Source organism: Xenopus laevis, chromosome 4S (genome assembly GCF_017654675.1).
Source record: "Xenopus laevis strain J_2021 chromosome 4S, Xenopus_laevis_v10.1, whole genome shotgun sequence".
NCBI lineage: Eukaryota > Metazoa > Chordata > Amphibia > Anura > Pipidae > Xenopus > Xenopus laevis.
In genome coordinates this window covers 19,436,365-19,458,022 of record NC_054378.1, presented here as the reverse complement: position 1 = coordinate 19,458,022, position 21,658 = coordinate 19,436,365, and the positions used below count along the sequence as shown (strand labels likewise).

The 21,658-nt window shown below is 40.8% G+C and overlaps 1 protein-coding gene across 6 annotated transcripts in view; it reads left to right on the top strand.

Moving 5' to 3' along the window:
• Positions 1-21,658, top strand: part of LOC108715283 (F-actin-monooxygenase mical2-like) — a 108,498-nt gene that overhangs the window by 51,923 nt on the left and 34,917 nt on the right. The window contains exons 15-25 of one of the 6 annotated variants that reach the window (XM_041561000.1): positions 1,001-1,069; positions 4,194-4,343; positions 5,887-6,105; positions 7,097-7,198; positions 8,157-8,294; positions 9,083-9,154; positions 14,465-14,566; positions 15,843-16,029; positions 16,593-16,675; positions 18,019-18,118; positions 20,853-20,910. In XM_041561000.1, the coding sequence (XP_041416934.1) occupies positions 1,001-1,069; positions 4,194-4,343; positions 5,887-6,105; positions 7,097-7,198; positions 8,157-8,294; positions 9,083-9,154; positions 14,465-14,566; positions 15,843-16,029; positions 16,593-16,675; positions 18,019-18,118; positions 20,853-20,893 (1,263 nt within the window). In that variant the 3' untranslated portion in view covers positions 20,894-20,910. Of the gene's footprint in view, positions 1-1,000; positions 1,070-4,193; positions 4,344-5,886; positions 6,106-7,096; positions 7,199-8,156; positions 8,295-9,082; positions 9,155-14,464; positions 14,567-15,842; positions 16,030-16,592; positions 16,676-18,018; positions 20,985-21,658 lie in introns of those variants that run through there. The other 5 variants (XM_041560999.1, XM_041560996.1, XM_041560997.1 and 2 more) reach the window with 5 other exon arrangements.

The window sequence follows — 21,658 nt, the reverse complement described above, 5'->3', positions numbered from 1 at the left end:
GTCGTGTACCTCCAGGAATGTATCTTCTTGGGTGGTTCCTTCTAGGGTACCTTTAGAGTGATGCCAGCACATAGAGCTGAAGATGTTCTTTGCACTCTTTTTATCTGCCTTCTCCTCTTGTGGTTGACCACTGTCTGTATGATGAATATTGAAATGTGAAGGCTCTAGCTGGCTAGAACATGCTTTGGGATGATTCCATGAAGGTTATAATGCTCTCTCAATTGATTCTTGGGTTGCTGGAGGTTGGTCTAGCTTTGTCATTATTCTAATGCTATGTATGGATGTAGGTTGGCCTAGACATGTGAATTTTAATGATTTGGTTGGATAGAGTCCAGTGTAGCTCTGAATATCATCTAGAGTTCTTTGTTGGCTACAGGTTGGCCATCCTGTGAATATTCAAGTACTTATGTAGTCTACAGTATAGTCTTGTTATGTGAAGTTTCCAATGTTCTGGTTGACTTCAAGTTTTGCCCTTTGGATATTATACTGCACTGACTGGCTATTGGTTAAATACACCTAGTGAAGGTTCTAATGTTCTGATCTGAATCAGGTGGGTCTAGTATAGTGGTTGCTATTCTTTTCAAGTGCACCATGCAGGTCAAACCCTTGGTAAGAGCTCCCTTAGCTCATAAAAGGGTTACAGTTACAGATAAGGGGGAAGAAAGATTAGTAAAACTTTGTGGGAAGGAAAATTCATGAGGAACTTCAAAGTAAGAACTAAATACACACTGGGTTCTTGCAGATAATTTTTTATCTTGCTTTTTGGTACTGAAATGCACATTGGACCAACTTTTGCATTGGTGTCAGCATTGTGTATCCTTACACGCTCCCAGTGTGCTTAGAAGAGCCTGGGACAGGAGTATTGGAAAGCAGAGAGAAGTGATTAGCACCAGGGATAATTTCAGTGTAAACTGAGCTCAGATCTGTATGAGGAGATACATAGATGACAGATATATATAATTTATATAATATTAATGCAAGTCCTCTGTTTGCTGCCCAGGATGAAAAGACGTCAGAAGACAGTGAACTGAACAAGAGAAGAAGGACAATCTTCCGTTGCTTTGAAGAGGTTGGTGCATCTGAATAGTGATGTGACAAACTACAGTTTTTCTTTAACAAAAATACTGTGATCCAAATTGTTTCTGTGTCACTGGGACAGCATGCTTTGTGATACAGATAGCTAGAATCTCAGTTGCCATAAAGCAGGGCAGGACTGCTGCTTCCAATGGGGATCAAATAGGATCTGTGCAGCCACTGGGACAGAATGCTCTGTTATACAGATAGCTAGAATCTTAGCCATAAAGCACATAATCAGTTTCTGGCTGCTGCAACCACAAAACTTACCATCTGTGACACTAACAATTAATTCAAAGGTGAGCTTCTCTCACAGCTTAACCCAGCATGCACCAGAATATTCTGCATTGGATTTCTCCGCTGTAACATGTAAAAACAAAGCCCAGCAAGAGGCGGCAGCTGAATTCTGTTACACCAGCTCACTGCTTTCGGAACTGTAACTTTATGGAAATACAGATAAATGGAGGGCACACCTTATTCAAAATATACAAAAGAAAACAATGCAGTGGGAGGTGCAAAATAACCTTTAGGTCACCCCTACAGAGCAACCAAATATAGTACATACAAAAAAACAGGTCTGCACACTCAAATCCCCTTGACAAAGGCTATTTGCCGAAACGTTGGGGTTGTTCTCATTTTGGCAGGTGTATTCGCTCCTTGTAGTCTTCTTTTCTGCCTTGCTTGTACCTTAAGGGTGGTATGTATATTAGCATCATGTGAAATGTTTTTTGTTTTTGTTAAACATTATGCTTTTTGTTTGCTTGTTCTTTTTAACTAGTAAAACATATTTCAATCTTACCACCTGAGTCTAAAGATTCGTGTTTGAGTGTGCAGACCTGATTTTTTGTAGGAACTGTAACTTTATCCAGGATTTCATTCATCCTAAACCACTGGAAATATTTAGGAAGACAACACCAGGGCCTTTATAGCACTCCCTGAATCCTTATTCCTTTGCACGAAACCATATGACAGCTGCTCCTCGATTTTGTGCTGAGCTTTGGAATTTCACTGCTACTGTAAACATTCTGAGCATCACAATTTGACACAAGTATCCTAATGCCATACCTCCTACCCTATGTATGAATACAAATATACAAAGAGGAAATGCTCTGGGCACACAATAAGCTATACCCTCAACTGTACTGTCTACTCTAAGGGAATCAATATGGCACCTCCTCCCATATGTATAAATACAAATATACAGAGAAGGAATGTTCTGGGCACACAATAAGCTATACCCTCATACTGTACTGTCTAAAAGGGAATCAATATGGCACCTCCCCCATATGTATAAATACAAATTTACAGAGAAGGAATGTTCTGGGTAAGCAATAAGCTAAACCCTCATACTGTATTATTTATAAAGGCAAAGAGATCTCCTTATATAAAGAGAATAAATTGGCATCAAGCGTATCCTTCCTTCAGCGGGTGAATAGAGGGGTTCATGATGTTTATCACACTACGTTGATGTTATTATCTCAGTCACGTTTTCATATGTAATGAAGGAGAAATAATCCTGTACCCAGTGAATATTTATCAACAGGCTATTGCTTTATTCTCAGACAGCACGAAATTCTATCGTTCAACACTTGCAGTGTTTAGGCGCATTTTGGGAATAGGTGGGGATCATTTCTTCTCTAAACACACTAGCATTCACTAAATACTTTTTTATACATATATATATATATATATATATATATATATATATATAGATATATATATATATATATAGATATATATAGATATATATAGATATATATAGATATATATATATATATATAGACAATTACAAAAGTCCTCAGCACTCAACCCATTATCAATATATTTAAGACAGAGACATTTTGTGCATACTGCTACTGAAAAATGCCTTACCCTTTAAACAAAACAGGGATTGTTTGTCCATATATTGCAATATATTTAAGCTGGCCAACTACGTCACTGTCATCCCATATCTGGCCAGTCCTACACTTAATTTTCATCTGATTCATTAAGAATTCTATAGTTTCATTATATATTTTACAAAGGGACGACTATGTTTTACCTGCAACTTACTAGCTGCTTTCAAAGTAAAACTCCCAAACTTGGCTGCCCTTTTATTAGACACCAGTGGGATCACCTGACTGTAGTTGGAGAGGGTGGGAGCTACAACATGGAGCTGGTCACTGCTCCTGTATAACTATAACAAACAAGGGAAAGTTGTGCTCACCACTAGTTTTTAAAACCATTAGGTGGGGGTGCGGCGAGGCTGTGAAATTATGACTCACTGAAATTTTTGTATTATAATAAATAAAGTACCCCCAGTTGTAAAATATGAGGATATTAGAAGTTACCTTCGGCCTCGTGTTTTTATATGGTCATGAAACTCCTCTGTAACTTATAATATCCTTATATTTTACAAGTGGGGGTACTTTATTCACTATATAATTAACAGAATATTCATGGCTTTTGTGTATTATATATATATTAAATGATGTTCCTCTAACCTTAGAGTGTTTCTCCCTAGTGCTTCCCAATGACTCATGCTGTCTACCCCTGATAAAGAGCAGGAATCAGAGCTTACTGTGAAAGGGCTTATTTACTGGCCTGCAATGGATTCGCAGAAGCCAAGAAATTATTGTGTTTAGAATTCCTTAAGGTCCCTGTTTTATGCCTGGGATCAAAGACCCTCGTAAAGGCTTCACATTCACATCATAAAGTGGGGATAGCACATTGGAGTTATGGGCCCTCCCAAATCTGCACGCTTTGATTTGGGAAATCGATATCTCTACTGTAGATCTGACTCTTCCTTTGTGGATTTTTTTGGCAACTAGGTTTATAATGTTCCCTCAACCTCATGACTGGTTTCCCAGTTCTACCATAGGGCTCATGCTGCCTGCCCCTGATAGGCACCATGAATCTGTAAACACAGCAGCACAGGTGGACTCAGGTTACCCCACCCAAGGTTGCAGGAGCTGCTCCAGATTCACTTGCCATTGTTGTGAGTTTATTTTCATTTTCAGCTGTTCCTCTTTAAGAACAAAGTAGGAGAACAGGAACCTCCTTTCACACAGGAACGTAGCAACTGAGGATGACAAAATACCCACTAGTTAAGTGCAACCCTTCTGCTATATGTTTTGCAGCCCCCCAATATCCCAAGCAGAAATGTGAATTCGGGAAACGAGTGCAACGACACCAAAGAGGTCATCAATCAGAACAAAGTGAAGTCCATGGCGACGCAGCTACTTGCCAAATTCGAGGAAAATGCCCCGAATACGTCACTGCGGCGACAGGTAAGAGATGGGAGATCATCTCCAGCCCAGTTTGCCAGTTACAATGTTCATCCCTTTTATGTTTCTTTCAACGAAGATTTCACCTTTGTCCCAGAGAGCTAGCAATCTAATTTGGCAAATGGAGCTTAAGTAGTTTTCCTGTTACTGTTTCTGGGACTTATTAACCCATTTCCGTACAGCCATTCCCATGGACAAGAACGACATTTTAATGAATGGGGATGTTGAATAACAGACTGGGGGGTTTATACCAACCAATCAGATTCCCCCTTTATTCTTATAATGTGCTAGACATTTAAAAATGAGTTATGCACCCAATAGCAACCAATCAATAGCTTCCATTATTCTAACTGCACTAAACTAAAGAAAGATAACTGCCTACTGGTTGCTATGCATAATGTAATCCATAGCAACCTGTTTTTAACTTTCATTATTCCATCTGCACTAAAAAAAAACCCTAACTGCTTATTGGTTACTATGCAACCAATAACAACCAGATGTTGACTTGTTTTCGTTCTTTTAAGTGCCCTAGACCTAGCTGCTGATTGGTTGTTATGCAGTTCATAGCAACAGTTCATTATTTTAATTACATTGAGTGCAATCAGAGGAATTTATAATTAGACATTGTTTGTGTTCAACTCTAATGGAACATTTCAGAGGGTAGAACTTGGCCTTTGTTGGGTCGCTTTCCATTGCTTTTTTCTGTTCATATTAATCTCTCTTGTACTCTCTTTTGCGAAGGCTTGGTCAACTGGCTGCTACCAACTACAACTCCCACCAACCTTGCTGGGAGTTGTAGTTCAGTAACGTTGAAAGGTTTGCTAGTTAACCATTGCTGCTCTCGCTAATCATGTGTTTCTCTGCCTTACTGTCCATCCATGAAGGAGTCTTTAAGCCTCTCTGATGTAGATCACCCCCCCTACTGATCCTCCTCCCGTTAACCCTTGTTTTGCTAAGCCGGATCCAACCCCCAGCCCGCCGCAGCCTGAGACTAAAAGGCACTGCAGGTCCGGACTGAGAATTAAAATAGGCCCTGGCATTTCAGTTACATAGAGGCCCAACCAGCCTCCACCAGCCCATTAAATACTGACTTTCTATGGGACCTTATAGCAGCCCCTCTGGCATTTGCCAGAACTCACAGATTGCCAGTCCAGGCCTGAAAGGCAGGTACGACTTTAATGCATGCAGGACTTTTCTAATGGTGGAGGGCAGTGCTCCATGAATGATGAGATCATTTGGGGCTTCAATAGAGATCTGAATGTCCCCTATACCCCTGTATCCCCCCTAGTGCATCTAGCTGCCACATTAAGTGGAACTATAAGTCCCTACACTGTGGGCTAAATGGACAGTGGTGCATCGGCAGATGACTTTTTAAATTCTGCCCAATCAACAAACCAACTGATACCCCTGATAGAAGTATTGCCCCCCCCCAAGTGGCAGCCCCGGAGGGGTCAATGGCCTATATGCCCATGCATGCTTATTGCACTGTGTTGGACCTCCCAAGGCCTGCACAATCCCTTTTATTCACTTGCACTTTCTTCCCTAGTTCCAGACAGTAGGTAGGACACAGCCGGTGGTCAGACCACCCGTACAGTCTAGGCTTGCACTGGCTAAACTGACTCGTGAGCTGAGGGTCGTACAGAGAGTGGAATCCCACCCAGATGACCTGGAAAGGAGTGAATCTTTCTCTTCTGCCTGTCCCTCTGCTCTTCTCCTCTCTAACATTCTCCAACGCCTCCAAGATCTTGAAGAGAAAACTCAGCAGGTGAATAACCCCCCAGCTCACCCTTTGCCTTCATTCATTGCTTTGTCTCCTAATTCTGTGCCATTTAATCACATTGCTATTATACTGTGTAACCCCATAATATCACCCATAGCGACAACTCTTAGCAAGTCATAATGCTTCTGTATCGGATTCCCTAGGGGGCTCAACCGTGAGATAATCAATGTGTGTTTGTGTTATCTAGGGCTTATATCTCTGCAGCTGTGGATGAACTACACATCCTAGCATCCTTTTTGTTGCTTATACTTCGTACAGGGGAATATTTATGCTATCATAGCTTTATGGGATCTCTCTGTAGACTATGAGCAAACTTATGGGCTGTTCCTGCTGAATTGTGCTTAGTACAGGGGAGATACCTATGCTGCCTTAGTTTTATTGAATCTCTCTGTACAGGCTATGAGCAAACTTAGGGGCTGTTCCTGCTGAATTGTCCTTAGTACAGGGGAATGGGTATGCTGCCATATTTTTATGGTATCTGTTACTGTATAAGCTATGGGCTGTTCCTTGGGGGTGGGGTTCTTGTTGGACGCAGGAATATTGGGTCTGTTCGGTGAGGAAGGTCCAGGCCCAAGCCCTCTGTACACTGATAACTGCAGTAAGCTTTGGTTGCTCCGTATTGAGTTGCACTTTCCCTTTGTGATGGCTCTGTTTCTGTTGCTTTATACTTAAACCCAGGGATCAGTATTAGTATTAGTGCTCCAAAAGAAAAGGCTGTGTTTGGATGCTGGGAGTTGTAGTTCAGCTTAAAGGCAGAGAGTTAAGCACCCCTCAAATTTCACATATATAATATACGTTAATATTGCATTCGGCAGTTTTTCCACGTTGGTCAGGTAAAGTATCGGCCTCTCATCTCTTGGCAGTAGCGTTCCTGTAGCTTTGATCTTTATTCTCATTGTAGTTATTCTTCTTTCCTGTGCTACAATTCTCTTCTCTTTTCTTTCCTTCCTTCCTTTCCCTCTCCCTGTTGCTACAGAAACGGGCTCAGAATTTATTAAACAGCGAGTTTCAGAAAAAGAACATAAAGGAGAAGGCTGCTCATCTGGCCTCCTTGTTCAGCTCTGTGGATTTGCCCAAGGTGAATAAATTTAGGCCCACAGTGACGCGGCTGCTAAGTCTGAAATGTATCCAAAATACAGTTTACTTTCCCTTGAGCGTGGAATGTGGAGAATTCCTGATATAGATGCGAAAGACTTTGACCGTTGAGAAGGTCTGTTTTTAATCTCTCTGACTGGACAAGTAAATTATTGGTTGGGTCATGACAACCGAGATCCATTTTACCTGCTGAATTTTGAAATTAATCTTATGTTTCCAGGGGAGGCACAAGCCTTATTAAAGGGGAGGTTCACCATTAAGTCAACTTTTAGTATGTTTTAGAATGGCTAATTCTAAGCAACTTTTATTCATTTCTTACATTTTTTTTTTTTAATTTGCCTTTTCTTTTTTGCCACATCTAAAAAAACAAATACTCTGTAAGGCTACAAATGTATTGTTTTTGTAACTTTTCCTCATCTTTCTATTCAGGCCTGTCCCAGTCTCTTATTCCAATCATTGCAGGGTTGCTACGGTAATTTGGACCCTAGCAACCAGTTGAAATTGCAAACTGGAGAGCTGCTGAATAAAAAGCTAAAAAACTGTGAAAATGATTGGCTACATCATAAAGTATCATCATAACACAGCCTATGTATATTAGTGACAGTTCCCCTTTAATTGGTGTTCTGTTACGATTGCTCCGTCGCTCCGAGGGATCAGGGATATTTACGTAATGAGACTTTGAAGTCATGGGGTGAGAGATGCAGCAGAGCACGGATCTTGTTCTGCTGCAGTCAGGCTGTTTATAGAGCGGGTCCGTAACAGCCAGAACAATGAGGTTCTGGACATAAACACACAGGGATATATAAATATATAATAATATTGGGAAGTCTGGCAGAATGTACATTTCAGTCTATTTCACATGCAGCTTGTTCCTTTGTTGAGTTTGGGGAAATCCTTCTGACCCCGTCACCTAATATTTCCTGTCCTTCTGCTCCAAACAGAATAAACTTCCCTCCCATGGCTTATCCCATCACTCACCCCAAATCCCTTACAACAGCTCCCGAACTCCCGATCCGCCTCCTCTTCTTTCATCTTCATCTGCTTCCGAATCATCCCCCTCTTCTGTGCCTACTAAAAAGGTATCTCTATGCACTGGGTTTCTTTTCTTATCATGGCTAACCTTTCCCCAAACACCATGACTAAACCATTTATGAAATCAATAATGCTGTAAAGCCTATACATAGAAAGATCCGTTTGTTTGGCGGATGAGCGGATCTCTCCCTGATATGCACACCTAGAGGTGGGCAATATTGTGCTGATCCAATCGTGGGCCCTAGGACCTAATGATCAGATCACAATAAGCAGAATACGGGACAGATTTTTAAACCTGTCTGATCGACATCTGCCCGATTTTTGGCCAGATATTGATTGGGAAAGCTAGACTTAATCTGTCACAGCTTATATCTGCTTGTGTATGGGGACCTTAAGCCCTGAGTTCACTTTCTTCCTGCCATTTGTTGGAGTTGACGTCACAATGAGTTGCTCAGATGTCACAACTGCATGCACATGCAAGAGCACACCTAGATGGTGCATGGGATGGGGGGCAAGTAGCTAAGGATAGATCTTTGGAACACAGATAAGAAGTCACAGCTGCCAATTCTTCCTTCAACAGCAAAGAATACGATCCATAAAAGCAGCTTGGAACGGACTATAAGTGGACCTGCACAGTTAGCAGGATAGGCTTTACATTACTTGCATTTTGTGGGATTGTCAGTAATGCATGAAATCACCTTGGCACAGAGCTAAGAGAAGCCCAAGTCTGCCCCGTGTCTCCTACCAAACAAGCCCCACATTTCCCATGATCCTTTCCCAACACCAGCCAGATTTGCAGCTTGTCTTTTCAACATCTCCTCTGTCTCTCCACTAGATTATAGCGCTGGGGGGTAACACTGAGAGTCAAGCTGCTAAACAGAGACTGTTTTTCCCTGATCCAGAACAGGTATTGGTCTTGCCTGGAGTGAATTTTGTGGGTTAACCTGTTTGCTGGCCAGACAGTCTATTGACACCTTTATAACCAAGCCTGTGTGTTATATGTGCTTGCTAACGCTGCTCCTGAGTAACAGGGTCCAGTAGATTTTGGAAACCTTGAACATTATATAATTAATGAGGCAAAGTCATTTTTAAAGGGGAAGTAATCTTTTTTTTCTCTTAAACTAGACAAGCTTACTAAGCAGCTGTTTTTGAGCCTTGAGTTTGACACAGGACCCGCTAGTGTGTTACTGTCTCTTTAACAACCATAACAACAGTGATTTTATCAAGTCACTCCTGTATGAACTGACGCACCTGCATACGTGCCCCAGGGAGGGTGTATATAACCCTGACAGTCCCTGATTCAGCTAGGGTTGCCACCTTTTCTGGAAAAATATACCAGCCTTCCTATATATTTTTTTTTCCCTATTAATAACATTGGGATCAACCATCATTTTTACTGGCCAGGCCAGTAAAATTCCGGCCAGGTGGCAACCCTAGATTCAGCACATCTCCCCGAACCCCCTGTTGTTTTGTAAAGCAAATGAGAATTAAAGCGAAACACGCACATTTATTTATTTCTTTTGTCAGAGAGTAGGTAGAATAAGGGAATAGGTTATTGTGGAAGCAGAATATTCTAGGTTTAGTATGCTTTATAGGGGGTCTTGGTGTTCCGGGTCTCAGGTTTGCTCATCTGATCAGGAAGCTTTTCTTTCCTGCAATCTACTGATGCACATCCTGAATGCTGGGAATGGGAGTAATGGGGACTGGCTGCGATGCAGTCACGCAAATGGACACTTCCCGCGCTCTTGGGGTTTTAGGGGCAGCCACTTTCCCATGGAGTCGCTCTGCTGATTTCCCGAGATAGCCTTCTCTAAGACAAACAGTATGGCAGCTCCCAGCCAAGGGTTGCATTCAAGGGTTGGCCACCAATCTGTTGCTCAGCTTCAACTCCCAGCATGCTACTGGTCAGAAACACCCCCTCTGTATCTGGGAGCCCCTATCCTAAACCAGCCCTACAGTGGTGCAGTGGCCAGTTGTAGCTCAGTAGAGCAGCAGTGACTCTTCCCAGGTTAAGGTCTGTACAATAAACACCTAGGGATTCATTCCTGCTGATCTCAGAATTTTTGTTGCTGAGGGAGATTTTCCCTTTGGCCTCTGGTAAATCCATTTATGTCCCAACTGCAGACCTTCCCAGTGCCAGATATCAGATTCTATATTCCTGAGCAGCTCTGTTAACCGGTTCTGCACCCTGGGAATGATTATCTTCCTACACCAGTCCCTTCATTTTCCTTCCTGTGCACTTGCATTGAATTTATCTGAATCGGGGAAGCTGCTGCTGGGACTGATGCTGCCATTATACAATAGTCTCTGTTTATTATAACTAGACCATATTGCTGTTTATGAGCAACAATGGCTTTGTGAGGCAACGCAGAACCTGCACCTGCTTTATAGATGCTAGGGGACCCCCCTCCCATAATATTATAATAATGAACATGGTTAGCTCACTAGTTCCATTAGGCACAGGCTACAGAGGCATCAATTAAAGGGCCACTGTCTCTTTATTCTTTGAGGGAACTTTGCCCAAAAGCAATAAGTCTTACTTCAAAGTAAGAACATCCAGGCAGCTCTTCCTGTGATGCAAGGTGAGTCTCTGACCTCTAGCCCCCAGCTGTCACTCATAAGGGAGTGGGATTTACTGTATGCTTATGGATCATGGAAAATCCTTTGTAGGTATCTAAATAGATAGTTACTCCAGACTTGTTAAGATTAGGATTTGTATAAATACAAATATACAGAGAAGGAATGTTCTGGGCACACAATAAGCAAAACCCTCATACTGTATTGTCTAAGAAAACTAATATGGCACCTCCCTCCTCCCAAATGTATAAATACAAATATACAGAGAAGGAATGTTCTGGGCACACAATAAGCTATACCCTCATACTGTACTGTCTAAGGGAATTAATATGGCACCTCCTCCCATATGTATAAATACAAATATACAGAGAAAGAATGTTCTGGGTACACAATAAGCTATACCATCATACTGTACTCTCTAAGGAAACTAATATGGCACCTCCCTCCTCCCATATGTATAAATACAAATATACAGAGAAGGAATATTCTGGGCACACAATAAGCTATACCCTCATACTATACTGTCTAAGGGAATTAATATGGCACCTCCTCCCATATGTATAAATACAAATATACAGAGAAGGAATGCTCTGGGTATGCATACGCTATACCCTCATACTGTACTGTCTAAGAAAATTAATATGGCATCTCCCTCCTCCCATATGTATAAATACAAATATACAGAGAAGGAATGTTCTGGGCACGCAATAAGCTATACCCTCATACTGTACTGTCTAAGGGAATAAATATGGCACCTCCCTCCTCCCATATGTATAAATACAAATATACAGAGAAGGAATGTTCTGGGCACGCAATAAGCTATACCCTCATACTGTACTGTCTAAGAAAATTAATATGGCACCGACCTTCTCTCATATGTATTAATACAAATATACAGAGAAGGAATGTTCTGGGCACGCAATTGGCTATACCCTCATACTGTACTGTCTAAGGGAATAAATATGGCACCTCCCTCCTCCCATATGTATAAATACAAATATACAGAAAAGGAATGTTCTGGGCACACAATAAGCTATACCCTCATACTGTACTGTTGAAGGAAATTAATATGACACCTCCCTCCTCCCATATGTATAAATACAAATATACAGAGAAGGAATGTTCTGGGCACACAATGAGCTATACACTCATACTGTACTGTTTAAGTGAATCAATATGGCACCTCCTACCTCGTGGAGGTGAGGTTACATAAAAACCCAGATCCCAGATGTTCTGTAGAGTGTAACATGGCTAGTGTTTTGGTTTCTGGATGTTGGAATATTCCGTAATTACTGTAACCAGGATCCAAACATTCTGAGAATGTTTTGAGAGGAATGTTGATCCTTTCCAAGACATGCCCCTCATTGTAGCACATTTTGCCAGAGGAAATGAGTGAGAAGCTGAAAGTGCATCAGACTTGGGCTCCAGGAAGTGAAATCAGAAAAAATTTAGATTTTAGCCTATTGTGTTATTAGAGCGGTCTGTATAGGAATAGTAGCCTCCATTCATAAAGTGAGTTATCTCCAATTTTCTTAGATAACATTACAATATGAGGGGGTAGTTTACTGTGTGCCCAGAACATTCCTTCTCTGTATATTTGTATCTATAAACATTCTTAGGAGCTGCCATACCGCATGCACCAGTCAACAGAAAAGTGTCTGTGGCAAATGCAGAGCTCCACCTAGTGGTTAAAATGTGATAGTCATTTACTCACTATATTACGATTATAATCCTTTATTTAAACAAGAGTTTAATGCAGCCTCTTTGCAGATATAGTTTCTCATTCACTTCAGTCCCTTTCCAAGTGGAGCTTACCGTCTTAGGTTCCTTTAATACTCATTCATTAGGATGTGTTTCATCATTAGCTAAAAACTGATACAAACTCCTTGTAGATAAAGCCCATGGTAGCTCTGAAATTAGGACTCAGCCTGCAGCCCTGTGCCTTTTTATGGTCACAGAACCCCTCAGTGACTTCTAATATCCTTATCATTTACAGTAGGGGGTACATATCTCTTATAATGCATGAGTGATACTCACAGCTCCCTGTATAACTCAGCCTGCAGCCTTGTGCCTTTATATGGTCACAGAACCCCTCAGTGACTTCTAATATCCTTATCATTTACAGTAGGGGGTACATTATCTCTTATAATACATGAGTTATACTCAGAGATCCCTGTATAACTCAGCCTGCAGCCTTGTGCCTTTATATGGTCACAGAACCCCTCAGTGACTTCTAATATCCTTATCATTTACAGTAGGGGGTACATTATCTCTTATAATACATGAGTTATACTCAGAGTTCCCTGATGATTTTTTGGACAGACATAATATCAAAGGCTATTGTGATACTAAACTCTATAGTTAGTATAGGTATATAGAATTTTAATTAAAAGTAGGGAAGGGTGTGTGTATGGATGCTGGGTTTTCATTTGGAGGGGTTGAACTTGATGGACTTTGTCTTTTTTCAACCCAATTTAACTATGTAACTATGTAACTAACTATGTAACTGTATAACTCAGCCTGCAGCCTTGTGCCTTTATATGGTCACAGAAACCCTCAGTGACTTCTAATATCCTTATCATTTACAGTAGGGGGTACATTATTAATAAATGGTATATTTAGACTGGGGTAATGAAGTAGAGCTACTTATCAAATTGAGAATTTATTTAGACCCCACTTAAGATCAGTAGAAAGGCAGGAATCCAGTAGAATGTTCCTGACTCTAAGGCTTGCTGCATGCTTGTCCCGTTTTTCCAATTTGTCATTTAAAGGGAAAATAATGTTTCTGGTGTTTGTTTTCCATTAATCAGACTGCTTTCTTGCCCCGGCATGGAAAACTCTTTTTGCAATAGTGATGGACACACACCTTTAGCCACTTTTGCTTTTACCTGCTTGATACCTTCCCACTGTCCAAACTTACTAGATTAGTTTTAATTGTTGGCGATCCTATTGCCCTCCAGTAGGTTGTGGGGTGGGGGGTATGACTTGACAATGAAACACCCCCACGTGGTGATAACCAGGGCCTGCTATGCCAACACCCCAATATTGGTGTCCACAGCATAGGCCCAGACACTTTGATAGTATGGTTTGTTTTTGGTTATTTCTCATCCTCCTTTTATTTTTTTTGTCTTCCTCTTTTTCTGTTTTTCTTCATCCTTCCAGTTTGTACTTTTCTGACCTCCTTTCTTTATATTAATTCCAACTTTCCTTATATTTTAGATTCCGTTTTCTTTTCTTCTCCATTTTCTTGATCTACTACCTTTACTTTTACTTCATACTTTCTTTCTTTTTTGAATTTCTGCTTTTTCTTTATCTCTTGTTTTTACTATTTGTATTTTTTTTGGCTTTTAGTCCTTTTCCTTTCTTTTTTCTTGCCCTGTCTTTATTATGTCTTTCTTTCATTTACTTTTTTACTTCCTTACCTTCTGAATTTCCTGCTTTACTTTACTTCCTATCATATCCTGACTTCCTCATATGTTTGTGTAATCTTTTGTTTCTTCCCTTTAATTACCCAACTTTCTGTCCTTTCCTTGCTTCCTTCCTTTCTTTGTTGACATTTTGACTTCCTTTTATTCTTTACTTCCCGTCTTTTCATAACTTCCTGTCATTTCTTTTCCTTCCTCTCCTTGTTGCCGGGTAGATGACTGTAGGAAAGGTTTCCAGCGGAATCGGCGCTGTGGCTGAAGTTCTTGTCAATCTTTATATGTGTGATCACAAACCTAAACCTAAGTCTCCTGATTCGGTAAGAGGCAGATGTGGGAGAGTATATTGCCCCCACCCCAGCAGCATTCTGCCTGTATGAATGGAACTCTGTAGTTAAAACTCATTATCAAAAATCTGTGGATTAAAATTCATGCATAAAGCTGCTTTAGATTGCAACGTACACAGCAGCTCTATAATGACATATAAACGGCACAGTCCTTTATGGTGCACTCAGCTCCCTTCCCATAAGTGTTGTTGCCTCCACTATTGCACTCACATTTACAGCAACACTACAGGTAGTCACGTACCTTGGGGGTTAATTATCACATATACCACGATTTACACTTGTGATTTCCACTTTCAGACCAGTTGTTAGAGTTGCACTTACCACTTTGTCTTGTGCACCATATAATCCAATTGGTTCATGGTATATATATATATATATATATATATATATATATATATATATATATATATATATATATATATATATATATATATATATATATATATATATATATATATATATATATATAACACAATGTTGGAAAAACCGCACTCACAGGACTTGTAAAGGTGAAAAAAAGAAAAATGTATTACAATGTTTCGGCTCTAATACTAGAGCCTTCCTCAGGTGTGTATATATATATATATATAATACACAAAAGCCATGAATATCTTGTAAATTATATCCTTATAAACGGTGAGTAGTGATGTCATCAGTTATAAACGGTGACTAGTGATGTAATTTCTGTCACATGACTCACTAAAATTTGTGTATTATAATTAATAAAGTACCCCCAGTTGTAAAATATGAGGATATTATAAGTTACCTCGGAGTTCCATGACCTGTATAAAAACACTCGGCCTTCGGCCTCGTGTTTTTATATGGTCATGAAACTCCTCGGTAACTTATAATATCCTTATATTTTACAAGAGGGGGTACTTTATTCACTATGTATATATATATATATATATATATATATATATATATATATATATATATATATATATATATATATACACACACAATCAACACCAATCACAGACTTTTGATCCTTAAAGCTTACAGTCTAGAAGATATATCATCAGCTTTTAAGAATAAAACTTGCATATGTTCATTATTGCCAAAATAGGGAATGCTTAAATGGACATATGACTATATACTGTAGGTATAGAGGGTGCTGATGTCGGTGCATGAAGAACGACAAAATGAACCCCCCTTTCCTCCTGTGCTAGATCATTCCCCTTTTCATTGGGTCCCTTGGCTGAAATATAAACCTAAATATAAACTTGTGTTTAATGTGTATTCACAGGGGTCACTACGAAAAGAGTTTCCTGCCAATATTGGAGGGAGCGACACCTGCTATTTCTGCAAGAGGCGCGTCTATGTGGTGGAACGGCTGAGCGCCGAGGGGCACTTTTTCCACCGAGAGTGTTTCAAGTGCGCCTTCTGTTCCACCAGTATTCGGCTGGGGAATTACGTCTTCAATGTAGAAGAAGGTAAGCTCATATATTGTATAGGGGACCTGGGAAAAGGCATTATGTTCTGGCTTGCCCAGGACCAACCTACAGAGAACTGTCCTATGGAGTGTAGCAACTGAGAGTGCTATAAGCAGACTGAGAGTTATATTGCTTCAGCTGTGTTCTCACCCAGAGACTCTATATGCAAGGAGGTGTAAATTTTATCTGACATTTTAGCCGTTGCTAAGGGGGTAGGGGGCACCAAGATACTTAAAAGCGCATGTTTGTGTATTAATGGCCTTTTATTTCATTGGGGTCCCATTCTACTTGTTGGCAGGAGTCTCTATCCAGGGGCACAGGTGACCAATGGACTAATTATTGTGACTCCTTTCTTTGAGCAGGAGGACCCTAGTATGAGTGATGTGAAAATAATTTTTCATGCACCTTTTCTCTGTACAATGTATCATCTTTGTAACACCGATGTCAAGCAGTAACCGATGTTCTAATCTCTATATCTGTTATGCTGAGGATGCTGGGTAACATAGGCAAGCAATAGCATGGCCAATGCTTTTATAAAGGGATTTCCTTTCGATGTTTTGCAGGTAAATTTTATTGCCAGCCGCACTTCATGCATTCTTTCTCCAAGAACAAACATCGGAAACGCAGGACAGAGTCAAAGGTGCAGGTGAGACTGGAAGAGAGAATGTAAAGGAAGTAAAAATGTAAAGTACTAGGGGGTCTGAGATTTTCTCTAGCCAGACATACACCCCTATAAAATTATAATAGCAGACAAGGATTCATGCAGGTCTAGTAACCCTTAGCAACCAATCAACTTTCAAAGCAGTTGACCAATATCTTTAGCCCTTACATCCTTCTGGGGGTAGGGCTACTCCTTGCTGGGGCAGAATCCTGGGCCTTGGCTGCTTTATATTTAGCTCTAACAACCCGACCAATAAAACTATTTGCCCCAGTGACCCAATCGGCTGATCTATTGCTTTTTATAGTTCCCTGCAATTTTCCAAAACAGCTGTTGCCATTTATAGCCCCCCAGATTCCTCCATTTGGGATGTGCAGCTTTCTCCTGTTTCCATGTTTCTGCAAACAGGGGCAGCTTGTTCTATTTTGGGCAACTTCTTGGCAAATGTTATTATTTTGTGCTGGCCTGGGAACTTTCAATGGGTTTTACATTACAGTTCTAAGGGACACTTTGGTAAGGTGCCCTGTGGCAGAGGGGACCCCAAGAGATAAAAGGGTCAGATGGGGAGGGGGCATGTACAGGGGTGGGCTGGGGTTGGTTGGATAATTGGGTTGGGTTTTTTCATAATTGCCAAGGTCTGGGGATGCTTACCTAGGTTACCTTGATGTGATTGGGAGTGGGTATCCACGGTATCCAGCGGGCTTGGTATCCAGCATGGAGCAGGTCCTGGTCGGCTGGGCCCACTGAGTTTTTCTCCCAGTGTCCTGCTAACCCAGTCCAACCCTGAAGGGGTATTTTACTTTTCATTGGGACCCCATACTGCATACACTAATTAAAGTATACTGTAGCTCACCATTCACGAATGCAGGTGGAATTTCCTGCAGGGGTGTCCTGTGTCCACACCCCGAAAAGACACGGTCATATATTATAGTAGAAAGCAGGACAAATCCAAGGCAGTAACTATGACTGCAAAGTGTTTTTATTGGGGAAAATTGGCCACAACATGTTTCGGGCTAGGCCCTTTATCAAGTTTCAACACTTGATAAAGGGCCTAGCCCGAAACATGTTGTGGTGCAATATTCTCCAACAAAAACCCATTCTGCATACCACCCAGGGGCCCCTGTTGACCAGTGAGATATTAAATGGGGTCACCTGGGGGAATGGTTGTTAATTTAATAGTATGGGGGTCCATGATTACTAATGGTACCTGTTCTACTAGAGAGTTGGCATGACTTTTTGGTAGGGGGCACCTATACACCACTTACCACATTGAACATGGTATTATTGCATGATGTGCCCCCTTGTGAGCATCTCCCCTATCTGCTTTACAGGAGGAGGACAAGACGTGGAAAAGCAGTGAGGCAGAAGCTGCTGAAGTGGCCACAGACAGTGCATACAGCGCCTGCAGCAGTTCCGGGGAAAGCTCTCCAGGTATCATTCCTTCCTTATGTAGGAAAACGCTATGCTGGCCGCTTATGGTGACACGGGATCTGCTTGCCATTCCGAGCCGCTTGTCAAACTGGATGCGCGGTGTGTTGCAAGATGCCAATCGCCATGTCAGGAACAACGAGCAGAGCTATGCCTACATGTATGAACTGATGAGCGTGGGGGTCCCGCTTATGTATGCTCTGCTAGAGGTACTAACCCTTATGTACCATGAGGCAGGCCCCTCTGTTCAGGATATAGTGCAGCAAGTGCAGAGCACACTGTGGTCCAAAAACACTTAATCCACCTTCCTAGAGGGGCCTCCCCTGTGACTGTTGCCTTTCTGCTGCGCTGCACAATGGCTTTTCCTTTACATTTCTGGTGATGGTGACCTTTTGTAGGTTTCTGGACACGTTCGCCAGATTTTAAGGGGAAGAGAAGTTTTAGGTTTGCACTTTGCCATATGCACCAAGCCATCTTGTTGTGGTTTACAGGGATGTCCCCAAGCTGTTGTACGGAGCAGCCTCATTCAGAAATGTTGGGTTGCTACCAAGTGGTTTACAGTTTGGTTGACCAAAAAAAGTGTTTTTTTAAGTTTCTATCTTTGCTTCCACATTCACAGAATCAGCTAAAGATCACTGTCGGTTACCAGGCAACACTTTCCATAGAAAGTTCTATGTGATGCACCTTAAACCTCTAGCCTTACTTCTCCAGTGCACATCAACTGGAATAAAGGCTGCCAATACTAATTTTGGTTTGATGGGCTTCTAGCATTCATGGAATCAGCCAAAGATCACTGAGGTTAACAGGCAACACTTTCCATAGAATGTTCTCTGTGATGCTACACAAACCTCCAGCCTTACTCCTCCAGCGCACTTCAACTGGAAGATAAGGCTATGTAAGGCAATAGTAGTTTTGGTTTGATGGCCTTCTGGCATGGACTGACAACTTAAAATGACCCCCAGTAGCACCAAGATCAAGTTACCCAATGATCATAGTCAAATAAGGGGTTATTTGGAGGGTTTGAGCTAAGGAATTAGGTTCTCTGAACATCCCTCAAATAGTTTGCCAGAGCATTGGACAATGTAATGAAAGTCTGGTGTGATCCATTGTTGCGGTAAAAATACTGATTGCCAGACAGAAGATGATGGTCTAGGTCCAGTTGGAGAACTTTAGTCTGAAATTGGCCATGAGATTTTATGATCTCCAATCCCACTGACCTCTTTGGACATCAACATTTTATTAAAATCCAGCCATCAAACACGTAGCATAGGGAACAACTGGTCCATCTCTATGGTTACAGTTGGACGGCACTGGTCTAGGAGATTTTTGAAATAGACTGACCATGATCCTCTGGTCTTCTCCTGAAATGATCACCCTACCATCGCCACTGAGCCCCTATGTATTGCTATATGTTTATAGAGTCTTGAGTGGACTTCAATGCACTTGTACTTTAATGATTTTTAATACTTCATTATAAGATATATATTAAACAAGCGGCAACCAAAGGAGTAAATTAAAGGGAAACTCCACCAGAGTTTCTTTCATTATGCTAAATATTTTTTTTTATAATGTGAGTGGAGTTACCTATTAATAGTGAGTAACATTTAAATCTAAATTAAGAATATGGAACAGCAAAGACTCTGAAATATGGTATTGTAGAAAAGTTCTGGTTCTGCAGGAACCTTAGGACGCAGTTTTATCCCCCCCCCTCCCCCAAGCCTAATGCCTCACAAGTCGAGAGCAATCTATGGGATTTGTGTGTTGTTTTTGTGGTCTCAACATTTCTCACTTGCAAAACATACAATACCTCGGAGTATGTGACATAAACTGCAGACTCCTTCTTAAGGGGAAAATATGCCCTTTATATGGGTTGGAGCTGCCCTACTGCTTCCGTTGCGAAGGCATTCTACATAAATTATGGATTTATGGGAAAAATGAAGGTAACCCCTACTTTTATTATTTTTTTTTTACTATTACATTTCGACAATTCTATAATATTTAGAATGTTTGAACTTTTTTTGTCTTACAATTTGGAGAGGGTGAAGGTTACATTTCCCATGTTCAGTTTGGGAACTGACAAGGGTAAATGGGACAAATCGCCCAAACTTGCCTCCACTGACGCCTGTGGTAGTCCCCGACAGGAGACTGTCAGCTGGAAAGGTGGACTTTGCCTTAGTTTACCTAAATAGCACCGCTATTACTAAACTAAGGAAATGGGGATGCAATGTATCTCTTTAGGAAATACTACAGCAAACACAAGGGAAATATCAATAACATTACAACATTGTTTCCTTGTGTTACTGTAACATTCCTTCACTCACAACTTTAAGCATAGAAACCCTATGAGGTCCGTGACCCCTTAATCTCCGATGCTGTAACAGGATCTAGTTGTTGACTTGGGATGAGAATCAGCTGCCTTTGATTTATTTACTGTACATTTCAAGGGGATCCAAACAATTTTTTCTTTTCAAAATGACATTTGTCCTGGCTTTGATCAATGGCCAAGCAATGTGTTTATGTACTTACCATTTGTATTTCATCGCTCAGTCATTTCAGCAATTGGGAAATTTGCAATAAGGTTGGTAAAATGGGCATTTTCTATGTTTCTGTTATTTTCCATCCTGTCTGTATTTATCTGAATCACTGCCATATTCTGCATTGTTTCTTTTCATCTTTCAGTTTCTAATCTCTCTCTCAAAATCTTCCCTATTTCTCTATTTCCCTCCACTGCCTTTAGTTCCTTTCAACATTCCACTATTAGATCCTCTCATTGGCTGACGCCTTGTCACTCGCAGGTGATTTGATCGCTCATAAGTCTTGTGATTTGCAAATTAATAAACCCCTTAATGGGCATCTGATGCACCACTAACACCTTTGTTTTGTTTGTTAACCATATTTGGAGCAATTTGTGTTTTGTCTGGTGTGTAACAAGTCAATAATGTAACAAAGCTTGACGATTTGTGCAACCTTAATTCACTTTTTGCATGTTTCTACTAATGACACCCATAACAACCAATAGTTTATTGTCTTTATATAACATCATGTGCTACTAATTGAAAGTGAGGGCCTGACCTGGCTTATGTTAAGCAGCCAGTTAAGTGCTACAACACAGACCAATGAATGATACCTTTAATATAAGGGGGACATTGTAACATTATCCTTACTGTATCTCCAATTGCATGTGCCTTTCCATATTCTGCTCTCCTCCTGCAGCAGAATCTGGTCCTATCACAAAGCAGATAGGGTAGCTTTTTAACCCTCAGCCATATTACTCAATTAGATATAGACCATATGTCAGCAGGTAGCAACATAGCATGTGAGGTAAAAATAAATAAACCATGTGGCCTTCAGGAAGAGTCTGGGTACCAAGCAGTGGGCCCTCATGCTGTTAGACATTTGGCCTATTTCATGGCCATTCTTGATTTTAATGAGAACTAAGTGGCTTAATAGATGGAATAATAGATTATAGTATAATAGTATATAAAGAAAAGAGACTAGGAAAATAGAGGTTGAGCGAGGAGAGGAAGAATAATAGTAGTGAGA